General features: G+C 59.9%; 1 protein-coding gene across 20 annotated transcripts in view; it reads left to right on the top strand.

Moving 5' to 3' along the window:
• Positions 1–25,991, top strand: part of OBSCN (obscurin, cytoskeletal calmodulin and titin-interacting RhoGEF) — a 153,988-nt gene that overhangs the window by 63,751 nt on the left and 64,246 nt on the right. For 13 of the 20 annotated variants that reach the window (XR_002799903.2, XM_070233572.1, XM_070233571.1 and 10 more), the window contains 31 exons: positions 571–837; positions 1,127–1,393; positions 1,602–1,714; positions 1,829–1,982; positions 2,159–2,320; positions 2,413–2,517; positions 3,249–3,515; positions 3,764–4,033; positions 4,158–4,424; positions 4,513–4,779; positions 4,888–5,154; positions 6,111–6,383; positions 7,047–7,313; positions 7,554–7,820; positions 8,446–8,718; positions 9,213–9,479; positions 10,359–10,625; positions 10,718–10,981; positions 11,299–11,562; positions 14,443–14,706; positions 15,245–15,508; positions 16,056–16,319; positions 16,671–16,934; positions 17,474–17,737; positions 18,284–18,547; positions 21,726–21,989; positions 22,529–22,792; positions 23,331–23,594; positions 24,141–24,404; positions 24,755–25,018; positions 25,559–25,822. Coding sequence is in view for 19 of the 20 variants with exons in the window: in XM_070233572.1 (XP_070089673.1) it covers positions 571–837; positions 1,127–1,393; positions 1,602–1,714; positions 1,829–1,982; positions 2,159–2,320; positions 2,413–2,517; positions 3,249–3,515; positions 3,764–4,033; positions 4,158–4,424; positions 4,513–4,779; positions 4,888–5,154; positions 6,111–6,383; positions 7,047–7,313; positions 7,554–7,820; positions 8,446–8,718; positions 9,213–9,479; positions 10,359–10,625; positions 10,718–10,981; positions 11,299–11,562; positions 14,443–14,706; positions 15,245–15,508; positions 16,056–16,319; positions 16,671–16,934; positions 17,474–17,737; positions 18,284–18,547; positions 21,726–21,989; positions 22,529–22,792; positions 23,331–23,594; positions 24,141–24,404; positions 24,755–25,018; positions 25,559–25,822 (7,716 nt within the window). In the remaining variant the exon portion in view is untranslated. The remainder of the gene's footprint in view (positions 1–570; positions 838–1,126; positions 1,394–1,601; positions 1,715–1,828; positions 1,983–2,158; positions 2,321–2,412; positions 2,518–3,248; positions 3,516–3,763; positions 4,034–4,157; positions 4,425–4,512; positions 4,780–4,887; positions 5,155–6,110; positions 6,384–7,046; positions 7,314–7,553; positions 7,821–8,445; positions 8,719–9,212; positions 9,480–10,358; positions 10,626–10,717; positions 10,982–11,298; positions 11,563–14,442; positions 14,707–15,244; positions 15,509–16,055; positions 16,320–16,670; positions 16,935–17,473; positions 17,738–18,283; positions 18,548–21,725; positions 21,990–22,528; positions 22,793–23,330; positions 23,595–24,140; positions 24,405–24,754; positions 25,019–25,558; positions 25,823–25,991) is intronic. The other 7 variants (XM_023618277.2, XM_070233577.1, XM_023618278.2 and 4 more) reach the window with 6 other exon arrangements.

Raw genomic sequence — 25,991 nt, 5'->3', positions numbered from 1 at the left:
CAGGAGGTGGAAACATGCTTTGCCGGCTGTAGCCAGATTGTGTTGGGGAGAGCCAGGACTCACCTGGGGGTAAGTGGCAGCCATCGCAGGTTTTTGAGTAAGGGAATACATGGGCTGATGCACCTTCTGGGAAGATCACAGCACAGCCTGAGACTGGAAGCCCCCTTGAGCCTGTTTCTCTTCCGTAACGTGCACCTGCCCAGGCTCTACTTAAAGCAGAGCCTGAAGCAGCGGCCTGTGGGCTCACAGGCTGCCTGGCTCACCAGCTCCCACATCCTGATGCTGCTGGTCACTGGCCACCCTTAGGAGATCCAGGCACTAGGTGGGACATGGCAGGGTTGTTCAGAGCAGGGCAGCAGCAGGTGGGAGGGGGCTGGGGAAGGAGAAGCCCCCGTCAGCTTTGATTTCCTCCCGTAAAATCGTACCTGTGCAAGTGTGCGGCCGGGCCCTGAGTACCGCCAGGGCCTTGCCCAGCTTGAAGTCCGAATGTGAGGTCCTGGTGGGGGCCCTCTGCAGCTGGCTTTTCCGAGAGTGACAGCGGCTGCGGTGACCTCCCTTTTCTGTCCCCAGAGGCTCCAGTGCTGTTCAGGAAGAAGCTGGAGCCGCAGACGGTGGAGGAGCGGAGCTCGGTGACCATGGGGGTGGAGCTGACGCGGCCGTGGCCTGACGTCAAGTGGACACGCAATGCCGCGGTCCTGGCGCCGGGCGAGAACCTGGCGATCCACGCCCAGGGCGAGAGTCACCGCTTGGTCATCCATAGTGTGGGCTTCGCTGACCGCGGCTTCTATGGCTGTGAGACACCGGATGACAAGACGCAAGCCAAGCTCACGGTGGAAAGTGAGTGGTAGGGTGAGCTTCGCCTGAGGTCGGGCTTCTAGGAGGAGGGGGCTAAGGTGGGAGGGGAGCAGATTTCCCCCACCCCCACCCTGAGGACAGGCCCTGGGGACAGGGCGGGGCAGCGGGAAGCGGGGACAGGGGGGCCTCCCCTGGAGTGGCAGGCCCGCCCCACCCCCTTCAGGCACCTTGCTGAGCTCTTAGGCCCCCTCGGGCGGTGGGGAGTCGGGGCTGGCCCGAGGACCAGGGTCTGAGGCGCAGTGCCTCACCTGCCCCCACGCTTGTCCCGCAGTGCGCCAGGTCCGGCTTGTGCGGGGCCTGCAGGAGGTGGAGGCACGGGAGCAGGGCACGGCCACCATGGACGTGGAGCTGTCGCACACCGACGTGGAAGGCAGCTGGACGCGCGACGGCCTGCGGCTGCAGCCGGGGCCCACGTGCCAAATGGCAGTGCGCGGCCCTACCCACACCCTCACGCTCTCGGGGCTGCGGCCGCAGGACAGCGGCCTCATCGCCTTCAAAGCAGAGGGCGTGCATACATCCGCGCGGCTCACGGTTATGGGTGCGTGGGCCAGGCGGGACCCACTCCACACCGCAACTGCCCTTGTCCCCAAGCTGGCCCAGGGAAGCAGGTGGGGGCAGGGATTCGGAATCATGAGGGAGCGCTCATTCCTAGAGCCTGCTGAGTGATTCCTTCAGCTCAGGTTGCGGCCCAGCCCGGAGGGGCACCTCCAGTCCATGCTTCTCACCTCCCGCTCATGCCTCCCTAGAGCTGCCGGTCAGATTCACACGCCCGCTCCAGGACGTGGTGGCCACAGAGAAGGACAAGGTGACCCTGGAGTGTGAGCTGTCTCGCCCCAACGTGGACGTGCGCTGGCTGAAGGTGCCTCTGTCCCCCGGACTCCTCTGCCCACTCCTGCTCCTCACTGTGTGACGGTAGGTGTGGGATGGCTCTGCTGGCCAAGCTGGGAGCCTGACGTGGCCTGTCCCTCCACAGGACGGCGTGGAGCTACGGGTGGGCAAGACGGTGGGCGTGATGGCCCAGGGTGCCTGTAGGAGCCTCATCATTTACCGGTGTGAGCTTGGAGACCAGGGCGTGTATGTGTGTGATGCCCACGACGCCCAGAGCTCGGCCTCCTTGAAGGTGCAAGGTGAGGGCGGGCAGAGTGGTGGATCGGCAGGTGCGGGGCAGGTGCAAGAGCCCCCTGGTCCTCCTGCATCCCCCGGGGGGCTGTGCTCTACTCCTGTACCCTCAGCCAGCTGGGGCGGGGGAGCAGGGGGGCAGCTTTGTGCGTCCAGGTGTGGCAGAGCCTGCTCGCTGCCCCAGGCCGCAACGTCCAGATTGTGAGGCCCCTGGAGGACGTGGAGGTGATGGAGAAGGAGGGCGCCAGCTTCTCCTGCGAGGTCTCCCACGACGAGGTGCCCGCCCAGTGGTTCCGGGAGGGCAGTAAGCTTCGTCCCAGTGACAATGTGCGCATCCGCCAAGAAGGTGCGACTAGGATAAGGGGCGGCCGTGGGAGGGTCTCTCCACCTTCCCTTCCCTGCCCACCCCCCCCAGAGCTGAGTGGCCTGTGTTCCCAGGAAGGACATACATTCTTGTCTACCGGAGGGTACTGGCCGAAGACGCAGGGGAAATCAAATTTGTGGCGGAAAATGCAGAATCGCGAGCTCAGCTCAGAGTGAAAGGTGAGACCGGCTTGGGGAGGGGGCTGCCGGACAGTGTGTGTGAACACGCACGTGTGCTGGGCCCTGCAGGGCCGACAGGCCTGCTGTCCTGGGGCAGGCCTGGGGCTCTGGGCCCGGGCTCAGGAGAGCAGTGACCCAGGACAAGGAAAGTGGGTGTTGCCTTCTTGGCGGTAAGATGGCGGCTGGGGGAGGGGCCTTGGGCTGTGAGGGCTTGGGGTCTCCTCCCTTGTTTAAAATGGAAGTACCAAAGGGTTCTTCATCCTGAGACTGCAGCAAGCACGGAGAAGGGTGTGAGACCCTGGCAGGCAGGGAGTGGGAGGCCTTCCCTGGGGGCCTTGATGACAGAGTGGTGATGGATCACGAGGAAGGGAGGGCCTGTGGATGGGCGAGGGCGGGATACGGGGAGGATGCGGGGTGAGGGCGGGGCGGGCATGCGGGGCTGGCGCATTGGGAAAGGGCGGGTGTGCAGGTGCGCCCACCTTCCTGGTGGTTAATTGTACACTGAGGGTCTCGGCCCTGAGGGCGACCCTCTGCCTAGCTACCTACTGGCCCCGGCAGACGGGTCTGCGTGGGTGTTGGCCCGGAGTGCAGTGGCCCAGCCTGGCTGGTTGGAGGTGGCACAGGCACAGTACCCAGCCCAGGGGCTCGGGAGCCGTGAGTGCTGGCCCTTACCCCCCTTCCTCCCGCCCCCCCGTTCCCCCCCCCCCCCCCCCCCCCCCCCGCGCCCACAGAGCTGCCAGTGGCCATCCTGCGCCCGCTGCGGGACAAGATCGCCATGGAGAAGCACCGCGGCGTGCTCGAGTGCCAGGTGTCTCGGGCCAGCGCCCAGGTGCAGTGGTTCAAGGGCAGCGCAGAATTGTGTCCTGGGCCCAAGTACGAGATGGTCAGCGATGGGCTCTACCGCAAGCTCGTCATCAACGACGTGCAGCCTGAGGACGAGGACACCTACACCTGCGAGGCTGGCGACGTGAAGACCAGCGCACAGTTCTTTGTGGAAGGTGCGGGCAGGGCCGCCAGCAGTGTCCCCGTGTGCCGGGGCAGGAGCTACTGCCCCTACCATTTGCCCTGGCACTTGGAGGTGGCCAGTCTGAGAAGGGCCTGACTGGGCACGTGGGGGCAGCCGGGGAGGATGTGAGCATGCGTGTGGGGGAGAGGGTTTGTTCCCAGGAGGGACCTCGGAGCCTGCAGGGGCGGCTGGCGGCCTTCCCGCGGTCACCGCGCCCGGTGACTGAGACCTCGCCCACAGAGCAATCCATCACCATCGTGCGGGACCTGCAGGACATGACGGTGATGGAGCCCGCCCCTGCCTGGTTCGAGTGTGAGATTTCCATCCCCTCGGTGCGGCCGCCCAAGTGGCTCCTGGGGAAGACGGTGCTGCAGGCAGGCGCGGACGTGGGCGTGGAGCAGGAGGGCACTGTGCACCGGCTGACCCTGCGGCGCACCTGCTCCACGATGACCGGGCCGGTGCACTTCACCATCGGCAAGTCGCGCTCCACCGCGCGCCTTGTGGTATCAGGTGAGCGCGCGCAGAGGGGTAGGGGCTGCAGATGGGCAGGCGCGGGGCGGGGGCAGTGGTTTTGGGGTTCAGGCCCCGCGGTCCGGTCCGCTCGCCGCAGCTCTGCCCTCCCCCCACCCCCCAGACATCCCTGTGGTGCTCACGCGGCCGCTGGAGCCCAAAGCGGGACGCGAGCTGCAGTCAGTGGTCCTCTCCTGCGACTTCAAGCCGCCCCCCAAGGCCGTGCAGTGGTACAGAGGGGACACGCCCCTGGCGCCGTCCCACAAGTTCAAGATGAGGCTGGAGGGGCACATGGCGGAGCTGCGTGTCCTGCGGCTCACGCCCGCCGACGCCGGCGTGTACCGGTGCCAGGCCGGCAGCGCCCAGAGCAGCGCCGAGGTCACCGTGGAGGGTACGGAGCGAGGGCACGGGGCCACGGGAGGGTCTCGGGGCAGGCGCCCGTGGCGTGAGCGCTGAGCCGGCCGGTGTGCTCCCGGCAGCGCGCGAGGTGACAGTGACGCAGCCGCTGCAGGACGCGGAGGTCACGGAGGAGGACCGCGCCTGCTTCTCCTGCGAGCTGTCCCACGAGGACGAGGAGCTGGAGTGGTCGCTCAATGGGACGCCCCTATACAACGACAGCTTCCACGAGATCACTCACGAAGGCCACCGCCACACGCTGGTGCTGAAGCGGGTCCGGCGGGGGGACGCGGGCATCGTGCGCGCCTCTTCCCCCAAGGTGACGGCCACTGCCCGCCTAGAGGTCAAAGGTGAGGCGTCCCTGCGGGGTCCACGTGGTCTCCCTGGGACGCGTGCCCGGCTCCCTTTGGGTCTCACGTGGCGGCTCGCTCCCTTACCTGCCCACACTCTCCCCGCAGCGAAGCCGGTGGTGTTCCTGAAAGCGCTGGACGATGTGTCTGCGGAGGAGCGAGGCACGCTGACCCTGCAGTGCGAGGTCTCCGACCCCCAGGCCCGCGTGGTGTGGCTCAAGGATGGCGTGGAGCTGGGCCCCAGCGACAAATACGACTTCCTGCACACGGCGGGCACACGCGGGCTCGTAGTGCACGATCTGAGCCGGGACGACGCGGGCCTGTACACTTGCAACGTGGGCACCGACGAGACCCGCGCGCGCGTCAGCGTGCACGGTGCGTGGCTGCGGCTGGCCGGCCCCAGAGGGCGGGGCCCGGGCTCGGGGGCGTGGCACTGGGGCGGGGTCCGCCTCTGCCAGGGCCCCACCCACTCTCCGAGGCCCAGGCCTGTTCTCCTGAGCCGGCTTGACATGGTCATAGGAGGCCCAGGTACAGGTTGGGTCAAGGATGATGGGCAGCAGAGCCAAGGGTGGGAAACTGGACTGGCTTTGCCTGGTAGAGCCCCGCGCTGGGAGAGATTAGGCAGAGCCGGAGATGTTCACCCTACACCACGGAACATGTGGGCTAGCGCACGGATGTCAGGGGAGCCTCCTGGAGGCGTCAGGCAGGAGATGCCTGGGAAGGGCTCCCAGGCACGGGCACAGCCTGGTGAAGGCAACTGTAGGCGGGCCACGTTCCTTTCAGACATCGTCCCAGCTTGGCCTCCGACCACGGGGCAGATGCCTGGCCTCCGTTGTCCACCGCTGTCCTGGCCCAGCTCTGATAGTCCTGTTCTCCCCACATGCAGGGGGGCCTGCTCCTCTGAGACTGCCATGTCGGGTCTCAGACAGTGTGGCCGGATTTGAGATGAGACGGAAAGGGAGGGTGGTGTGGTGAGTTTGTCCCAGGGCCGATGCTCCTTCCTTCAGGGCACTCTCCTTCTGGTGGGAGCCTTGGGGCTGGCAACCACCGTGGGCCGTGCTTGTTCTCTGCGCATTGTTCTGTAGAGATAGGAAGGCAGCCACCGTGGGGGGGACTCACAGCTGTTGTCCATCCACCACCAGTGTGCAGCCCGCAGGAGGCAGGGGGGCGTTTGCCTGAGGGGCAGCAGGCTGGCCACGGGTGGGGCTGGGGAGGGCTGGTCTCGCCTCTCCCGGGGTCTGGCCTGGGCCACTGTGGGCTCGATGGTGTGTTCTTGACGGTGGGCATCTGTGGGCCTGGCCGGCATGACGACCGTCTCCCATGGTCTGCAGACCTGCACGTGGGCATCACCAAGAGGCTGAAGACGGTGGAAGTGCAGGAGGGTGAGAGCTGCAGCTTCGAGTGTGTCCTGTCCCACGAGAATACCAGTGATACGGCTGTGTGGACCGTCGGTGGGAAGACCGTGGGCAGCTCCGGCCGCTTCCAGGCCACACGCCAGGGCCGCAAGTACACCCTGGCTGTGCGAGATGCCGTGCTGAGTGACACCGGGGAGGTGGTCTTCTCTGTGCAGTGCCTCACCTCCAAGGCCTCACTCATCGTCAGAGGTGGGCACCCCTGGCTGGGGCGGGACAGGGTATCTCCTTGGTGGGGTCTGCTGGGCGGGGACCTCGGGCAGCCGCCAGGGAGTGTTCCTGGGGACTGTCTTCTCCAGCCTCTGATGGGGCCCCGAGACACCTATTTGGGCACTGGGGGCTTCTGGTCATCCGGGGGCTCACTGTCTCGGCTGAGGTTCTGAGTCTTTGGACGGGAGCAGGGTTTCTGGTCTCTGACCTGGGGTCTGACTGCCGCACTAGCCCCAGGGCACGTGGCTCACTGTCTGTGGAGTCACCGTGGTCATTTCTGAGCGTGCTGCCAGCATAAATACCAGTACAGACGCATGACGTTCAGTTCACAGCCTGCCTCTGCCCATGGCCACGATTTGAGTTGCAGGGCTCCTAACAATGCTGAGAACATAAGACTCTGTGCTCTAATAGCTACCTCCCACACCCCTCTCTTGTTGTGACTATGGGGACTCCCAAACTCCAGGGCTCTGAGACTCCCAAGTCCGAGGTCCCAGAGTTTCAGGCCTGTAGGTTCTGTGGTCTCGGCCTTGGGAGTCTGAAGGTCCCTGAATGCTGGCCCTGCTTTCGCCCCAGGCATGGCTGGGAGTGTGGCCATGGCTGGGGCCGTGGCCGTGCCTCATGAGCTACTGGCTCTGCTCCCCTCAGAGAGGCCGGCAGACATCGTGAAGCCCTTGGAAGACCAGCGGGCTGCACCAGGTGAGGATGTGGTGCTGAGCTGCGAGCTGTCGCAGGCTGGCACCCCGGTGCGCTGGCTGAAGGACGGGAAGGCCATTCGCAAGAGTCAGAAGTATGAGCTGCTCGTTGAAGGCACAAGGGCCATGCTGGTTGTGCATGCGGCCTCGCTCAAGGACTCGGGCGAGTACATGTGCGAGACTGAAGCTTCCAAGAGCACAGCCAGCCTCCGCGTGGAAGGTAACCCCACGAGAGACCCTGGAGTGGCCCTGGTGTCCTCTGGGGTCTCTTGGAGCTTAGCTGTTCTGTCCCAGGTGGGAATAGAGGGGAGCCCATCAGAGAAGGGGCTCGCCCAGACCTTGAGGTTCCACAGACAGACTGGGAGGAGAACTGCCTGTGGTGGAGCGATGCCCTGTACCCCCGGGTCTAGCATGGGGTCTGGGCAGGCCTCATGCCCAGCCCCTCTTGCCCCCTCTCCAGAAGCAGCGAACCGGTTCACAGAGGAGCTGGCTGACCTGCAGCTGGAGGAGAAGGGCACGGCTGTGTTCATGTGTAGGACGGAGCGGCCCGCGGCTGCGGTGACCTGGCGCAAAGGCCTCACAGAGCTTCGCCCCTCGGGGAAGCACACGCCCAGCCAGGAGGGCCTGACCTTGAGGCTCACCATCAGCGCCCTGGAGAAGGCAGACAGTGACACCTACACCTGTGACATTGGCCAGGCCCGGTCCCAGGCCCGGCTCCAGGTGCAAGGTGAGGCCCGCATCCTGCTGGTTTGCACACGGGTTTCCTGGCTGTGGCGCGCTGGGGTGTGAGCATCTGTTAAAGTAGAGTCTGGGGGGTCAGAGGTCAGGGCTCTGCTGGGCCCTGGAGCAGCCTGATGCAGAATCCACCCCCGTGTTTATGACTTCTCTGTGAGCTTTCGCCAAACCTGTGTCAGCAGCAAGAAAGTTTCTTTCTACCAATTCACGTCGTCTATTCTCCAAAGCATTTGACTTGAAGTTTTACACGTCTGACGTCTTTTTCACATTCCTACTTCTTCTGTTAATTCAAGACTTAGTTGCCTTACTTGACTTCGGGGACAGGCACGATCGGCATAGGCTGGGAACGTGCACAGCTGGGGGAGGGGCTTTCGGTGGACCCCCCCCCTGCGTGCTCTGCAGAAGGATCCTAGAGGTGGATTTGGGGCTCATCGGTGGACCTAAAGCAAGTACAGTGGATGGTTCAGCTCTGACCCAGTCACTGTTTTCTGAGTTTCATCATTCTGAGGCTGTTGAAGTCAGCTGCTCCCTCTTGGCTGTGAGCCCACCTGGGTTTAGGGGATGCCATGTTTCCCTCCGCATGGGTGACCATGGTGTGCCTGTCTGTGCCCCTGCAGGCCAGCGGGTGCTCATCACGGAGGACCTGGAGGACGTGGAGGTGCGGGAGGGCTCCTCAGCCACCTTCTGCTGCCGGATCTCCCCTGCTGACTATGGGCCTGTCCACTGGTTCCTGGACAAGACCCCTCTCCAGGCCAATGAGCTCAACGACATCGAGGCCCAGCCAGGAGGCTACCACGTGCTGACCCTGCGGCAGCTCACGCTCAAGGACTCGGGCACCGTCCACTTCGAGGCGGGTGACCAGCGGGCCTCAGCTGCCCTGCGGATCACAGGTAGGCTGTGTGCCTAGTGCTGGTGGGGGCCAGCACATGTGGCTGAGGGCACAGCCAAGGGGTCCTGGGGCTCATGGAGAAGGCGCCGTGAGCTGTGGGTGGGCTCAGCCCTCAGATCCCGGATGGGTGGGGGCCAGCACACATGGCTGAGGGCGTAGCCGAGAGGTCCTAGGGCTCACAAAGAAGGCACCATGGGCTGCCCGGGGGCTCGGCCCTCACATCCCAGGTAGGTGGGTTTGGGAGAACAAGTGGGGCTTTTTCAGGATGAACCATGCATGTGCCATGGAGAGGTGACCCCACAGTCAATTTGGTCTGGGATGAGCCACACCCCTCTGGTGTGGGGAGCCACATAGAGCCTGTCCTGTTCCCCCAGTGGCCCCGTCGGCAGCCCCAGCCTGAGCTGGGCAGGTGGGGTATCGGCTGGTCTGCAGCAAAACCCACGGTTTCTCCTGCAGGAGCCCCCAAGCTCCCTGTGCTTCCCTCTCTGTCCCCAGAGAAGCCAAGTGCCTTCTCCCAGGAGCTCGTGGATGCCTCGGTCACAGAGGGGGAGGATCTGACCCTCGTCTGTGAGACCGTCACTCCAGACAGCCCTGTGTGCTGGACCAAGGATGGAAAGGTGCTGCGGTCGTCAGCCCGCTGCCGGTTGACCTACGAGGGCCGCCAGGCCCAGCTGGTCATCACTGGCGCCACCCTGCAGGATGGCGGGCGCTATAAGTGTGAGGCCGGGGGTGCCTGGAGCAGCTCCATCGTCAGGGTCCATGGTGAGCCCCCGGGCGGCGCCCATGTCTCAGCTCGCTCAGGGGAGGGACCCGGGGACCCCATCTGCCTCCCTCTCTCTCTGTGGGGGGGGGGGTTACCAGCTCCTGGTCCCCCTCTCTCTCTAGCAGCTTGTCCATCTCACTTTGCTGCCTCCCCGTTTCTGGGAATCTGCTGCTCTGATAGGATTCCCCTTGCCCTCTCTTGGTCTCCTGACCAGCAGTCTTTTTTTACTTCATTCCTGTCTTTGTCTTGTGTTCCGACATCTGTGTCCCTCTCCTGCTAGCTTTGGCTCATCTCTGTCTGTCTCTGTCAGCTCAGGCTGTGTAACAAACACCACACCCTGGGGGCTTAAACTACAGACATTCATCGTCCCCCAGTCTGGAGCCTGGAAGTCAGAGGCCCAGGGGAGGGCAGGGCTGCTCCCTCCTGAGGCCTCTCTCGTGGGCGTGTAGATGGCCGTCTTCTCCCTGTGTCCTCACATGGTCACCCCTTCATGTGTGTCTGTGTATGTCCTCGTATCCTCTTCTTATAAGGACACTGGTCACGTGGGATTGGGGCGCACCCCAGTGACCTCGTTTTACCTTCATCATCTCTTCGTCATCCATCTCCACATACAGCCCCATTCTGAGGTCCTGGGGGCTCCAACATATAGATTTCTGGGGGCAGAATCAGCCCATGACTCTCCACCCTCCTCTGTTCCCTCCTGTTTGGCTCCCTCTCCTGGAGGGGCAGAGGTCTTAGGGTCACCATCACTAGCTCCCATTGTAGAAGAGGTGAGGTAGCCCCCTGCGCCTGCTACCCCTGGCCCTCCTCACCTGTAGGGGGTGCCCCAGGTAGGACGCAGGGGGGTGAAGGCAGAGCTGAGCGGTGCCTGTCTGCAGCTCGGCCGGTGCGGTTTCGGGAGGGGCTGAAGGACGTGGAGGTGCTGGAGGGCGGCGCTGTGACACTGCGTTGCACACTGTCGTCCGTGGCTGCGCCCGTGGAGTGGTGCCGTGGAGATGAGGTTCTGCGGTCAGGAGGCAAGTTCACTCTGCGGCAGGAGGGCACCATGCTGGAGCTGGTGGTCCGGGACCTGAGGCCCCAGGACAGCGGGCAGTACTCCTGCTGCTTCGGGGACCAGACAACCACGGCCGTGCTCACTGTGAAGGGTGAGCATCCCCCCACATCCTGCCCATGCAGCCCCTTCATTCCGTACGGGAGGGTGGAGATGACGTTGTTTATCCATCGGACCTCGCTGCAGCTCTGCCTGCTGAGTTCATAGGAAGACTGAGAAGCAAGGAGGCTGTGGAAGGGGCCACAGCCACACTGCGCTGTGAGCTGAGCAAGGCGGCCCCCGTGGAGTGGAGGAAGGGCTCTGAGACCCTCAGAGCCGGGGACAGAGTCAGCCTGAGGCAGGACGGGGCTGTGTGTGAGCTGGAGATCCGTGCCCTGGCCGTGGCGGACGCCGGGGAGTACTCATGTGTATGTGGGCAGGAGAGGACCTCGGCCACGCTGACCGTCAGGGGTAAAGACCTTGTGTGGCTAAGCAGAACCATATTTGGTGTCCAGTTGTTGACTCCATGATGTCCCCCTACATTCGTTCCATGTTCTCTCCCTGTCTTTGTGTCACCATGTTCCTGTAACTCCACAGAATCCCTTCCACCTTTCTGGGCTATTGTACAAACCCTGAGACCTGGCATCTAAGCCACTTTCCACTCCTCGTGTCACCACTGGTTCACTTCTGTTGTCCTGTTGGAGTCTGTGTCTTTTCCTCCATCCCGTCCTGTCCTGTCCCCCAGCCATCTCCAGAGAATCTCATGTTCTCTGTCTGACTTTCTTCAGCTCTGCCCGCTGAGTTCATAGGAAGACTGAGAAGCAAGGAGGCCCCAGAAGGGACCACGGCCACACTGAGCTGTGAGCTGAGCAAGGCAGCCCCCGTGGAGTGGAGGAAGGGCTCTGAGACCCTCAGAACCAGAGACAGAATCAGCCTGAGGCAGGACGGGGCTGTGTGTGAGCTAGAGATCCGTGGCCTGACCGTGGCAGATGCCGGGGAGTACTTCTGTGTGTGCGGGCAGGAGAGGACCTCAGCCACACTGACCGTCAGGGGTAAAGACTGTGTGTGCCCACGTGGAGCAGCGGCTTCGTGTCTGAGGACTTGGTCGCATCCCCTCACTCTGCCTTTGTCTGTGTGTGGTCTTTCTGGTTCTCTCTTTGTTTCTTGCATTTCTGCAGCATGGTCTGCTTGTGTGAGGTCTGTCTCAGATAAACAGTAGAGAACAAGGCCCTTGTTGCCCTCAGGGGGGTCACATCTGGGGAAGTTGAGGGCAACCACACAATACCAACAGTGGGGTTATGATCGTCCTGAGGCCTTGGTGGTCGGGGGAGTGACGTGCCAAGAGAGAAGCTGGGAAGTAACTCAGTGTGGTTCTTGAGGCAGGGATGCAACAAGGGGTGATCGAGGGAAGGAAGCCAGGCGCCCATGATGGGCCATGAGAGAGCCATGTGGGGAGTCCCAGGGACTACCATCCAGCGTCTAGGTGCTATGGGAGGTGAGGTCTCGGGATGAAGGGTGAGGTGGAGGTGAGTTGAGGTGGAGGTGAACTGGGTGTGGAGGTGAGGTAGAGGTGAGGTGGGTGTGGAAGTGAGGCAGGTGTGGAGGTGGAGACGAGGCGAGGTGGAGGTGAGATGGAGGTGAGGGGTGTGGGGAAGTGAGGTAGAGGTGAGGTGGGTGTGGAGGTGAGGTGAGTATGGAGGTGAAGATGAGGTCAGGTGGAGGTGAGATGGAGGTGAGGGACCTGGGGGAGGGAAGGTGGAGGTGAGGTGGGTGTGGAGGTGAGGTGGAGGTGAGGGGGGTGTGGAAATGAGGTGAGTGTGGAGATGGAGATGGGGTGAGCTGGAGGTGAGATGGAGGTGAGGGGCACGGGGAGGTGAGGTGGGGGTGAGATGGGTGTGGAAGAGAGGTGAGTGTGGAGTGAGGTAGGTGGGTGTGGAGGTCTGTGTGTGGAACGTGAGGTATGAGGTGAGGGTCTGTGTGTGGATAGAGCTTGGCTGTGGAAGCAGAGAAAGGAGGGTCAGAGAAGGCCATGAGGAGGGGACCCAGAGCCAGAAAGGGCATATGCATGTCCGCCTGGGACGGGGGTTCATGCCTGTTGTCCGTGGCTGCATCGATTGGCTCTCAGCACCATCCATGGGAGACAGTCTGTTGGGCTGGGGCTAGGATGTGGGATGAGAGGGCACAGGCCAGTGGGGGTGGTGCATGGTCAGCTGGAGCAGGAGGGCTGGCCACAGGCTAGGGGCTTGCAAGGCCACGTCCTATGAGGGGCAGACAGCCGATGGCGTCCCGTGAATAGGGGGAGGTGGGAGCCTCCTTTGTAGTGGAGTAGCCACCATGTGGGGCTCTCTCGTGGCCCATCATGAGTGTCCTGGCTTCCCTCCCTCGATCACCCCTCCTTGCATCCCTGCCTGGAGAACCACGCTCTGAGTTACTCTCCTGGCATGTGCCGCCGCACCCCCAAGGCAGGTACCTGTGTTGCCAGCATCATGTCTGTGGCCCATTTCTTGTCTGCAAGCTTCAGAGTCTGATGGTCTGTGTGTCCGTCTGACCTTCCCCAGCCCTAGCCACCCAATTCACAAAAGTTCTGAGGCCTGAGCAGGCCACTTGAGAGGCCACATCCACACTGTGCTGTGAGCTGAGCAAGGTGCCCTGTGCTACGGTGGAAGGGGCTGGAGACTCGCAGACACGGGGAGTCAGGATAAGGCCTGGCTATGGTGTGGCTGGTGGCCTGGTCAGCTCCCCATGCCTGGGGTCCTGGTCCTCAGTAGCCCTTCTGAGGGCCTAGTCACTTACTATGGGGGAAGCAGACGAGACAGAGGTGGGATGAGGCTGCCTGCCGCGTCCTGGAGGGTCTCAGCAGCAGCATTGGTGAAGGGGCATGGAGGCGGGCGTGTCTCAGAGAAAGCAGAGGAAAGGACAGCTCTTCAGGTGCACAGGGGCCTCATGTCCTGACCTCTGGTGGGTCCCACTCACACAACAAGGACGGTCAGAGAAGAAAAGGATTCTGGAGGCTGGGCAGGGCCATCACGTGCACAAATGTTCAGACCTTTGGGGAGAGGCCAGGCCACCATGCCGCCTCGACTGCATGGACGGAGCACAGCATCCCCAGTATGGAGGCAGCAGGCCCTCTAGCTGGTCAGACCCACCAAGAGACTGGAGGATGTAGGCTTGGAGGCCCATCGCATGATCTGAGCAGCTTCCACCCCGGGAAGTGCTGCCAATGGCCCAGGAGCAGAGGACCCAAGTTGACCAGCTACAGTTGGCCCAAGAGAGCTGCTTGCAGAAGTGTGCAGCTCCTGAGGGCACCTGCTCAAGTGTGACTGGCCAGGAGAAGGGCAGCTCCTGCTTCCCTCCTGGCTGGGATGTTCTTTGCTCTGGTCAGCCCTGGTCAGTCCCAGGCTCTGGCCTCAGGAGCAGCAGGAATTGACGAGATGGGGGCACTGGTGCAAACTCATGGGAGAGTTTAAGCAGCCTTTTTGGTGTCTCCTTCCCCAGCTGTACTTGTCATGATCACAAAATCACCAAGAAATAGGGAGCCGCAGAGAGGGCCACAGCCACGGTCTGGTGTGAGCTGGACAGTCAGGCATGTGTAGGGTGGGGAAGGGGCCTGGGCCCTCAAATCTAGCATCAGATGCAGTCTGATTGTCATTGTCTCTGTCCATCCTGTGACCACTGTGGTCATTTCCATGAGGACCCTGACCTGAGGTCCTCAATGAGGATCCCAGCATCTCCACCTCCTCACTGGACTTCACCCAGATGAACCTGGCCCAGTCTATCCTTACCCCCACGGTTCTGCTTACCCACTCGTGTGTCCAGGCTTTTATTCCTTGTTTGCTCCAGAGTGTGAATGTTTCATTGTCCAGTGTCCATGTCCAGACCCCCAAATTCTCCAGTGAGTCTAATGTTCTCTGTGTCCCTCTGACCATCCCCAGCCCTGCCTGCCAAGTTCACCAAGGGTCTGAGAAAGGAAGAGGCCACAGAGGGGGCCACGGCCACACTGCGCTGTGAGCTGAGCAAGGCGGCCCCCGTGGAGTGGAGAAAGGGCTCTGACACCCTCAGAGCTGGGGACAGAGTCACCCTGAGACAGGACGGGGCCATGTGTGAGCTGGAGATCCATGGCCTGGCCATGGCAGATGCCGGGGAGTACTCATGTGTGTGCGGACAGGAGAGGACCTCGGCCACGCTGACCGTCAGGGGTAAGACCGTGTGTTGTGGGGCCAAGCTGTGTTTTGGCGTCCAATTATTCACTTCATGACATCCATCAGAATTCATTCCATGTTCTCTCCCATCTTAGTGTCCCCCTCTTCCCGTAACTCCACACAGTCCCTTCTGCCTCCTGGGCAGTTGTACAAACCATGAGAAGCCAGCATCGGGGCCACTTCCCACCCCTCATGTCCCACTGGTGGGGTCCTGTTGGAGTCTGTGTGCTTTCCTCTGTCCTGTCGTGTCCTGCCTCTAGAGTTCTCCAGAGAATCTGATGTTCTCTGTGTGTTTCTGACACTCCCAATCCTGCCCACCAGATTCATACACAGCATGAGGCCTGAGGGGCCACGGAGTGGACTACGCCATACTGTGCACATACTGGCCAAGGGAACGCACACCCCACAGTCTGTCCTTGGCACCCCCAACACATGGCTTGTGTGCCCATGGGTTTCTGTCATCTCTGTGCTGTCCATGTCCTGTGTCTTCCACGTGTTCAGAACATAATTGTTACCATGTTGTTCTTGCTCTCAGCCCTGCCTGCCAAGTTCACCAAGGGTCTGAGGAAGGAAGAGGCCACAGAGGGGGCCACGGCCACACTGCGCTGTGAGCTGAGCAAGGCGGTCCCCGTGGAGTGGAGGAAGGGCTCTGAAACCCTCAGAGCTGGGGACAGAGTCAGCCTGAGACAAGACGGGGCCGTATGTGAGCTGGAGATCCGTGGCCTGGCCCTGACAGACGCCGGGGAGTACTCGTGTGTGTGCGGGCAGGAGAGGACCTCGGCCACGCTGACCGTCAGGGGTAAATACTGTGTTTGGCCAAGCCAAGCTGTGTTTCGGCATCCAGTTATTGAGTTCATGACATCTGTCTGCGTTCCTTCCATGTTCTCTCCCATCTCAGTGTCACTTTCTCCCCACAACTCCCTGGAATTCCTTCCACTTTCTTGTTGTGTGAACCACAGGAAACTGGAATCTAAGCCACTTCCCACCCCCTGTGGCACTGCTGGTTCTGTCCTGTTGTCCTGTTGGGTTCTGTGTCTTTTCCTCTGTCCCGTCATATCCTGTGTCTGAACAATCTCCAGAGAATATCGTGTTCTCCGTGTTGTTCCAAACCTCCCCATCTCCTCCCATCAGTTTCATACAAAGCATGAGGCCTGAGGAGGCCATGAAAGGGGCCACAGCCACACTCCACAGGCTGGGCTGAGCGAAGCCACAGCCCACAGCGTGTGCTCAGTACACCCAGCACGTGGCCTGTGTGCCCACGGGTTTCTGTCATCTCTGTACTGTCCATGCACTGTCTCATTGGTGTGCTCAGCAAGTGTGATAGCCCATGTCTTTCTGGCCCCCAGCCCTGCCTGCCAAGTTCACCAAGGGTCTGAGGAAGGAAGAGGCCACAGAGGGGGCCACAGCCACACTGCGCTGTGAGCTGAGCAAGGCGGCCCCCGTGGAGTGGAGGAAGGGCTCTGAGACCCTCAGAGCTGGGGACAGAGTCAGCCTGAGGCAGGACGGGGCCGTGTGTGAGCTGGAGATCCGTGGCCTGGCTGTGGCAGATGCTGGGGAGTACTCGTGTGTGTGCGGGAAGGAGAGGACGTCGGCCACGCTGACCGTCAGGGGTAAAGATCACGTGTGCCCACATGGACCAGTGGCTCGGCATCTGCACGTTTCCACTATGTGTCTACCTTTTCCCATGTCAGGCTCTGTGGGCGTCTGTGTCTCTCCACGTGGGGTCCCTGGGTCTCTCCCAGCTCACATCTCCCCCTACAATCTGTGTCCCGATGTTCGTGTCCCATCCTTTGTGTCCTCTGTTCCTCTCCTTCCATTTGCCTCCCTCACCATCTGTGCCTCTGTTCACTCATTCATGCCGTGGCCCTTGGCAGTTTGTGTGGTTGTTGTGGGTGTCCTTGTCCTGGACACAGAGTCCCCCAGAGAGTGAGATGTTTTCCCTGACTTCATGGCCATTGCAGCCCTGCCTGCCAAGTTCACCAAGGGTCTGAGGAATGAGGAGGCCACAGAGGAGGCCACGGCTACACTGCGCTGTGAGCTGAGCAAGGCGGCCCCTGTGGAGTGGAGGAAGGGCTCTGAGACCCTCAGAACCGGTGACAGAGTCAGCCTGAGGCAGGACGGGGTCTTGTGTGAGCTGGAGATCCGTGGCCTAGCCGTGGTGGACGCCGGGGAGTACTCATGCGTGTGTGGGCAGGAGAGGACCTCGGCCACACTGACCGTCAGGGGTAAGACCGTGTGTAGTGGGGCCAAGCTGTGTTTTGATGTCCAATTATTGACTTCATGACATCCATCAGCATTCATTCCATGTTCTCTCCCATCTCAGTGTCCCCCTCTTCCCGTAACTCCGCAGGATCCCTTCTGCCTCCTGGGCAGTTGTGGAAACCATGAGCAGCCAGCATCTAGGCCACTTCCCACCCCTCGTGTCCCCACTGGTTGGGTCCTGTTGGAGTCTGTGTGCTTTCCTCTGTCCTGTCGTGTCCTGCCTCTAGAGTTCTCCAGAGAATCTGATGTTCTCTGTGTGTTTCTGACCTTCCCAACCCTGCCCGCCAGATTCATACACAGCATGAGGCCTGAGGGGCCACGGAATGGACCACGCCATACTGTGCATATACTGTCCGAGGGAAGCTACGGGCCACAGTGTGTGCTCGGCACCCCCAACACATGGCTTGTGTGCCCATGGGTTTCTGTCATCTCTGTGCTGTCCATGTCCTGTGTCTTCCATGTGTTCAGAACATGATTGTTACCATATTGTTCTTGCTCTTAGCCCTGCCTGCCAAGTTCACCAAGGGTCTGAGGAAGGAAGAGGCCATAGAGGGGGCCATGGCCACACTGCGCTGTGAGCTAAGCAAAGCGGCCCCCGTAGAGTGGAGGAAGGGGCTCGAGACCCTCAGAGCTGGGGACAGAGTCAGCCTGAGACAGGACGGGGCTGTGTGTGAGCTGGAGATCCGTGGCCTGGCCTTGGCGGACACCGGGGAGTACTCGTGCGTGTGCGGGCAGGAGAGGACCTCGGCCACGCTGACCGTCAGGGGTAAAGACTGTGTGTGGCCGGGCAAAGCTTTGTTTTGGCATCCAACTATTGACTTCATGACGTCCGTCGGTATTCGTTCCATGTTCTCTCCCATCTCAGTGTCACTTTCTTCCCACAACTCCCTGGAATTCCTTCCACTTTCTTGTTGTGTGAACCACAGGAAACTGGAATCTAAGCCACTCCCACCCCTTGTGGCACTGCTGGTTGTGTCCTGTTGTCCTGTTGGGTTCTGTGTCTTTTCCTCTGTCCCGTCATATCCTGTGTCTGAACAATCTCCAGAGAATATCGTGTTCTCCGTGTTGTTCCAAACCTCCCCATCTCCTCCCATCAGTTTCATACAAAGCATGAGGCCGAAGGAGGCCATGAAAGGGGCCACAGCCACACTCCACAGGCTGGGCTGAGCGAAGCCACAGCCCACAGCATGTGCTCAGTACACCCAGCACGTGGCCTGTGTGCCCACGGGTTTCTGTCATTTCTGTACTGTCCATGCACTGTCTCATTGGTGTGCTCAGCAAGTGTGATAGCCCATGTCTTTCTGGCCCCCAGCCCTGCCCGCCAAGTTCACCAAGGGTCTGAGGAAGGAGGAAGCCATGGAAGGGGCCACAGCCACACTGCGCTGTGAGCTGAGCAAGGCGGCCCCCGTGGAGTGGAGGAAGGGCTCTGAGATCCTCAGAACTGGGGACAGAGTCAGCCTGAGGCAGGACGGGGCCGTGTGTGAGCTGGAGATCCATGGCCTGGCCATGGTGGATGCTGGGGAGTACTCATGCGTGTGCGGGCAGGAGAGGACCTCGGCCACACTCATTGTCAGGGGTAACGACCATCTTTGGGCACCTGAATGACTTTGCTATTCGTTCTGTGTTCTCCTCTTGTCTCTTGGTGTTACTGTTTCTCAGGGCACACTCACCATCTCTCTGATCCATCCCACAAACACAATGAGAATATACTAGTTGACCCTGTCTAGGCCCTGGGGATACAGACCCTGAGGGGAGGTGGTACAGGGACCTGCAGGGAGGCACCAGCAGACAGGCATCAGGGTCCATGAGAGCTGCCTGGGGCCACTGGCCTGCATGTGGCCGAGCCTGCAGAGATGTGTAGGCTGTGGGCCCCAGGCATGGAATTGGGGGCTTGCCTGTCATTTGACAGACATTCCCAGGAGGACTGAGGTGGAGCATTGAGGGGTTCAGGGAAGAAGTAGCCAGACAGGCCAGGCCCTCTGTGTCTGGTGGCAGCATTCGACCCACCCTTGAGGTTTTGCAGAAACGCCCTCAGCTGGGGATGTGTAACAAATACCAGACAGTGACTTAACAGCCATTTATAGTCTCCCGGTTCTGGAGGCTGAAAGTCCGAGATCAAAGTGTCTGCTGGGCTGCTTCCTCCTGAAGCCTCTCTCCTTGGTGTGTACACGGATGTCTTCTCCCTGTGTCCTCATCTCCTCTTATCGCCTCTTCTTATAAGGACACCAGTCCTGATAACCTTATTTTCCTTAATTATCTCTGTAAAGACCTTATTTCCAAACAAGTTTACATTCTGAGATCCTGGGGGTTAGGACTTCAACATACGAATCTCAGTCTGTAAGTCTCTGCCCTCTTGCCCCCCCAGAATGCGTGTCCTCACGTGCAGCGCACATTCATCCCATCCCCAAAGCCCAAATGTCCTAACCCATTCCAGCGCCAACTCTAAGTCCAAAGCGCGATCTAAATATCGTCTAAATTGTGGTGAGAGTCGAGGTGCGATTCGTCCTGAGGCAGAATTCCTCTCCAGCCGTGAACCTGCGAAAGCAGACAAGTTATGCACTTCCAAAGCACCAGAGTGGGACAGGTGTAGGAGAGAGATTTCCATTCCAAATGAATAAATACGAGAGAAGAAAGAGGCCTCTGGTGCCATGGAAGCCCAGCACGGGTGGACAAATTCTGTTCGACTTTAATCCTGGAGAAGGATCCTTCGGCTCGATGCTCTGTCCTCGGGCCCCACCTGAGTGGTGGCCTTGCCCCCTTGGCCCTGGGGAGAGGTGGCGTGGCCCTCTGAGCCTATGGATGCAATGGCAGCTCTGCCAACCTTGGAATTGCCTTTGGAGTCATTTTTCCCCATCCTTGAAGGATAACGTGTGTTCACAGCCAGATAGCTCTGTTGGCCCATCTTGGAGAAATCCCAGGACTCTGACAGCTTCCATTGTTTCATCCCTTCTCTGTCCTATTCAGGCATGTTTGGCAGCATTTCTGCTGGTATAAAATTCTCAAAAGCCTTGTTGGTCTCCATGAAGTCCACAGGAGTCCAAGCCATGAGGCAAGAGGGCCCTCCACGCATCCTTCCTGGATCATCCCATCTCTATCCCCGGCTTCTGCTGAGAGGGCTGGTTGGATCCAGGGCTCATGTTCATCATCTGTTATGCAAATGATATTCCAGCCGCACCCTTGGTGTTCTCTACGGAACATGGTTTCTCACTTTTTGCTATTTGGATAGACTAAAAATTTTCTCAATTTTCAATTTCTGGTTTCTTTTTGCTTAGCAATTCCTCCTTCAACTTCTCTCTCTCCTCTCTTGTTGTACTATAAGCAGCAAGGAAAAGGCAGGCTGCTCCCTCAGCACTTTGCCTAGACGTCTCCTTGGCTAAATGTCCACATTCACTCACAAGTTCTAACTTCCACAAAACCCTAGGCACAACTCAGCAAGTACTTCACTGAGGACTTTTATAAAAGGATCACCTTTCTTTCAGTTTCCAATAACAGGTTCCTCATTTCCATCTGAGCCCTCACCAGAAGCACCTTTAATGTCCACATTTCTACAGATAATCTCTTCAAGCCAACCTTGATTTGTCTAACACGCCCCTCAAAACTCTTCCAGCTTCTACCCATTACCCAGTTTCAATGCCACCCCTGTGATTTTAGGTATTTGTCACAGCAGCACCCCAACTCCTCGGACCAAAATCTGAATGGCTTAACAACGTAACTGTGGCTTAAACATCAAAAATTTATTTCTTCCCAGTCTGGAGGCTGGAAGTCCAAGATCTGGGTATCAGCAGGGCTGGTTCCTCCTGAGGCCTCTCCTTGGCATGTGGACAGCCCTCCGTCTTCTCCCTGTGTCCTCACATGGTTGTCCCCCTTCAGGTGTCATGATCTCCTCTTCTCATAGGGACACCAGTCATGTGGGATCAGGGCCCACCCCAGTGACCTCATTTTGCCTTAATCACTTCTGTAAAGACCCCATCTCCAAATACAGCCCCATTTTGAGGTCCTGGAGGTTAGGACCCCAACAGGGAAATTTTAAGGGAATGCGGTTCAGCCCATGACAGGGTGTAACCAGTGTGGGCCCTGTTCAGCTGTAACTTGTGAAGCTCACACTCTGCCTGGAGTCGGGATGAAGAAGAGGCTGGCAGGTCAGCAGACCAGAGGAGGTTAGGAGGCCACGACTGGAGTCCACTGGGGTCTGAGGGATCAGAGCCAGGAAGTGGGGGTGCAGTGGAATCAGGACAGGAACGTGTGATTTGGAGGTGGTGCAGCCTGGCATGAGTGGGGATGGCATGCATTAAGCCCAGATGTGTCCAGGTGCGGGCGGTGCTGGACGGACGCGCTGCTTGAGATGGGCAGCACATAGTGAGGGTGACAAGGGGGCTGTGGATGTCATGACCAGAAGGTGTGTCCCAGGGGGTCTTCCTGGGAAAGGTGTCCATTGCATTGTTGCATGAGAGTGTGGTGAGCTAGGGGAGCCCGGCTGGGAGCTTGGGGTGCAGGAGAGGTCAGCACTTGGCCCGTATGAAAGGTCACGGGTGGGACAGGATGCCCTTTAAGAAGACAAGAAGCTGGATGGAGCCAGTGCCCCGCCACCCTGCACCTTTGCAGGCAGGACACAGGAGGACCTTACTGTCATGCACACACTGTCTTGCCTCCTCCCATGCGTCCACCCTGCCTGCTTTTGTTTCCACCTTGTGTTCACATGGTGGCCCCAGTCCCCCAGAAGAGCTGATGGCTTCTGTCCATCTGACCCTCCGCAGCCCTGCCTGCTAAGTTCATCCAAGATCTGAAGACTAAAGAGGCCACAGAGGGGTCCACGGCCATTCTGCGCTGTGAGCTGAGCAAGGTGGCCCCCGTGGAGTGGAGGAAGGGGCCCGAGACCCTGAAAGCGGGGGACAGAGTCATCCTGAAGCAAGATGGGGCCGTGTGTGAGCTGGAAATCCATGGCCTGGCTGTGGCAGACGCCGGGGACTACTCGTGCATATGCGGGCAGGAGAGGACCTCGGCCACGCTGACCGTCAGGGGTAAAAACCATGTGTGGCTGGGCCAAGCTGTATCTTGGCATCTAATTATTGACTTTGTGACATCTGTCAGCATTCATTCCATGTTCTCTCCCATCTCAGTGTCCCCCTCTTCCCGTAACTCCACACAGTCCCTTCTGCCTCCTGGGCAGTTGTACAAACCATGAGAAGCCAGCATCAGGGCCACTGCCCACCCCTCATGTCCCACTGGTGGGGTCCTGTTGGAGTCTGTGTGCTTTCCTCTGTCCTGTCGTGTCCTGCCTCTAGAGTTCTCCAGAGAATCTGATGTTCTCTGTGTGTTTCTGATCCTCGCAACCCTGCCCGCCAGATTCATACACAGCATGAGGCCTGAGGGGCCACGGAATGGACCACGCCATACTGTGCACATACTGGCTGAAGGAAGTTATAGCCCAAGGCGTGTGCTCAGCACACCCAGCACGTGGCCTCTGTCCCCTTGGGTTTCTGTCACCTCTGTGCTATCCATGTCCTGTCTCATTAGTGTGCTCAGAAAGTATGACAGTCCCTGTCATTCTTGCTCTCAGCCCTGCCTGCCAAGTTCACCAAGGGTCTGAGGAAGGAAGAGGCCACAGAGGGGACTACAGCCACACTGCGCTGTGAGCTGAGCAAGGCGGCCCCCGTGGAGTGGAAGAAGGGGCCCGAGACCCTCAGAGCTGGAGACAGAGTCACCCTGAGACAGGATGGGGCCGCGTGTGAACTGGAGATCCGTGGCCTGGCCTTGGCGGACACCGGGGAGTACTCATGTGTGTGCGGGCAGGAGAGGACCTCGGCCATGCTGACCGTCAGGGGTAAAGACCTGTGTGGCGGAGCCAAGCTGTGTTTTGGTGTCCAATTATTGAGTTCGTGACATCCATCAGCATTCATTCCATGTTCTCTCCCATCTCAGTGTCCCCCTCTTCCCGTAACTCCACACAGTCCCTTCTGCCTCCTGGGCAGTTGTGCAAACCGTGGGAAGCCAGCATCTAGGCCACTTCCCACCCCTCATGTCCCCACTGTTGGGTCCTGTTGGAGTCTGTGTGCTTTTCTCTGTCTTGTCGTGTCCTGCCTGTAGAGTTCTCCAGAGAATCTGATGTTCTCTGTGTGTTTCTGACCCTCCCAACCCAGCCCACCAGATTCATATACAGCATGAGGCCTGAGGGGCCATGGAGTGAACCACGCCATACTGTGCACGTACTGGCCGAGGGAAGCCACAGCCCACAGCGTGTGCTTGGGACCCCCAGCACGTGGCCTCTGTCCCCTTGGGTTTCTGTCATCTCTGTGCTGTCCATGTCCTGTGTCTTCCACGTGTTCAGAACATAATTGTTACCATGTAGTTCTTGCTCTCAGCCCTGCCTGCCAAGTTCACCAAGGGTCTGAGGAAGGAAGAGGCCACAGAGGGGGCCACGGCCACACTGCGCTGTGAGCTGAGCAAGGCGGCCCCCGTGGAGTGGAGGAAGGGGCCAGAGACCCTCAGAGCCGGGGACAGAGTCAGCCTGAGGCAGGACGGGGCCATGTGTGAGCTGGAGATCCGTGGCCTGGCCTTGGCAGACGCCGGGGAGTACTCGTGCGTGTGCGGGCAGGAGAGGACCTCCGCCACGCTGACCGTCAGGGGTAAAGACTGTGTGTGGCCTAGCAAAGCTGTTTTTCGGCGTCCAGTTATTGAGTTCATGACGTCTGTCTGCGTTCCTTCCATATTCTCTCCCATCTCAGTGTCACTTTCTTCCCACAACTCCCTGGAATTCCTTCCACTTTCTTGTTGTGTGAACCACAGGAACTGGAATCTAAGCCACTTCCCACCCCTTGTGGCACTGCTGGTTGTGTCCTGTTGTCCTGTTGGGTTCTGTGTCTTTTCCTCTGTCCCGTCATGTCCTGTGTCTGAACAATCTCCAGAGAACATCGTGTTCTTCGTGTTGTTCCAAACCTCCCCATCTCCTCCCATCAGTTTCATACAAAGCATGAGGCCTGAGGAGGCCATGAAAGGGGCCACAGCCACACTCCACAGGCTGGGCTGAGCGAAGCCACAGCCCACAGCGTGTGCTCAGTACACCCAGCACGTGGCCTGTGTGCCCATGGGTTTCTGTCATCTCTGTACTGTCCATGCACTGTCTCATTGGTGTGCTCAGCAAGTGTGATAGCCCATGTCTTTCTGGCCCCCAGCCCTGCCTGCCAAGTTCACCAAGGGTCTGAGGAAGGAAGAGGCCACAGAGGGGGCCACAGCCACACTGCGCTGTGAGCTGAGCAAGGCGGCCCCCGTGGAGTGGAGGAAGGGCTCTGAGACCCTCAGAGCCGGGGACAGAGTCAGCCTGAGGCAGGACGGGGCCGTGTGTGAGCTGGAGATCCGTGGCCTGGCTGTGGCAGATGCTGGGGAGTACTCGTGCGTGTGCGGCAAGGAGAGGACGTCAGCCACGCTGACCGTCAGGGGTAAAGCTCACGCGTGCCCACATGGACCAGTGGCTCGGTGTCTGCACCTTTCCACCATGTGTCTACCTTTTCCAGTGTCGGACTCTGTGGGTGTCTGTGTCTCTCCATGTGGGGTCCCTGGGTCTCTCCCAGCTCACATCTCCCCCTACAATCTGTGTCCCGATGTTCGTGTCCCGTCCTTTGTGTCCTCTGTTCCTCTCCTTCCATTTGCCTCCCTCACCATCTGTGCCTTTGTTCACTCATTCATGCCGTGACCCTTGGCAGTTTGTTTGTTTTTGTGGGTGTCCCTGTCCTGGACACAGAGTCCCTCAGAGAGTGAGATGTTCTCCCTGACTTCGTGGCCATTGCAGCCCTGCCCGCCAAGTTCACCAAGGGTCTGAGGAATGAGGAGGCCATGGAAGGGACCACAGGGGCACTGCGCTGTGAGCTGAGCAAGGCGGCCCCCGTGGAGTGGAAGAAGGGCTCTGAGACCCTCAGTGCTGGAGACAGAGTCAGCCTGAGGCAGGACGGGGCCATGTGTGAGCTGGAGATCCGTGGCCTGGCCGTGGCGGATGCTGGAGAGTACTCGTGCGTGTGCGGGCAGGAGAGGACGTCGGCCACGCTGACCGTCAGGGGTAAAGACCGTGTGTGCCCTGGCAAAGCTGTGTTTTGGCATCCAATTCTTGACTTCATGACATCCATCAGCATTCATTCCATGTTCTCTCCCATCTCAGTGTCCCCCTCTTCCCGTAACTCCACAGGATCCCTTCTGCCTTTTGGGCCGTTGTACAAACCATGGGAAGCCAGCATCTAGGCCACTTCCCACCCCTCATGTCCCCACTGTTGGGTCCTGTTGGAGTCTGTGTGCTTTCCTCTGTCCTGTCGTGTCCTGCCTCTAGAGTTTTCCAGAGAATCTGATGTTCTCTGTGTGTTTCTGACCCTCCCAACCCTGCCCACCAGATTCATACACAGCATGAGGCCTGAGGGGCCACGGAATGGACCACGCCATACTGTGCACATACTGGCCAAGGGAAGCCACAGCCCACAGCGTGTGCTTGGCATACCCAGTGTGATGCGTGTGTCCCCAAGGGTTTTCTGTCTTCTCTGTGCTGTCCATGTCCTGTATATTCCACATGTTTAGAACGTGATTATTACCATGTCGTTCTTGCTCTCAGCCCTGCCCGCCAAGTTCACCAAGGGTCTGAGGAAGGAGGAGGCCATGGAAGGGGCCACGGCCACACTGCGCTGTGAGCTGAGCAAGGCGGCCCCCGTGGAGTGGAGGAAGGGGCCCGAGACCCTCAGAGCCGGGGACAGAATCAGCCTGAGGCAGGACGGGGCCGTGTGTGAGCTGGAGATCTGTGGCCTGGCCGTGGTGGACGCCGGGGAGTACTCATGCGTGTGCGGGCAGGAGAGGACCTCGGCCACGCTGACCGTCAGGGGTAAAGACCACATGTACCCACATGGACCAGAGGCTCGGCGTCTACACGTTTCCACCATGTGTCTCTACCTTTTCCCATGTTGGGCTCTGTGTGCATCTGTTTCTCTCCATGTGGGGTCCCTGGGTCTCTCCCAGCTCACATCTCCCCTTCCGATCTGTGTCCCGATGTT

Source organism: Equus caballus, chromosome 14 (assembly GCF_041296265.1).
Source record: "Equus caballus isolate H_3958 breed thoroughbred chromosome 14, TB-T2T, whole genome shotgun sequence".
In the NCBI taxonomy this organism is placed as follows: domain Eukaryota; kingdom Metazoa; phylum Chordata; class Mammalia; order Perissodactyla; family Equidae; genus Equus; species Equus caballus.
The sequence above is the reverse complement of the archived record's forward strand: the minus strand, read 5'-3'. Positions and strand labels throughout refer to the sequence as shown.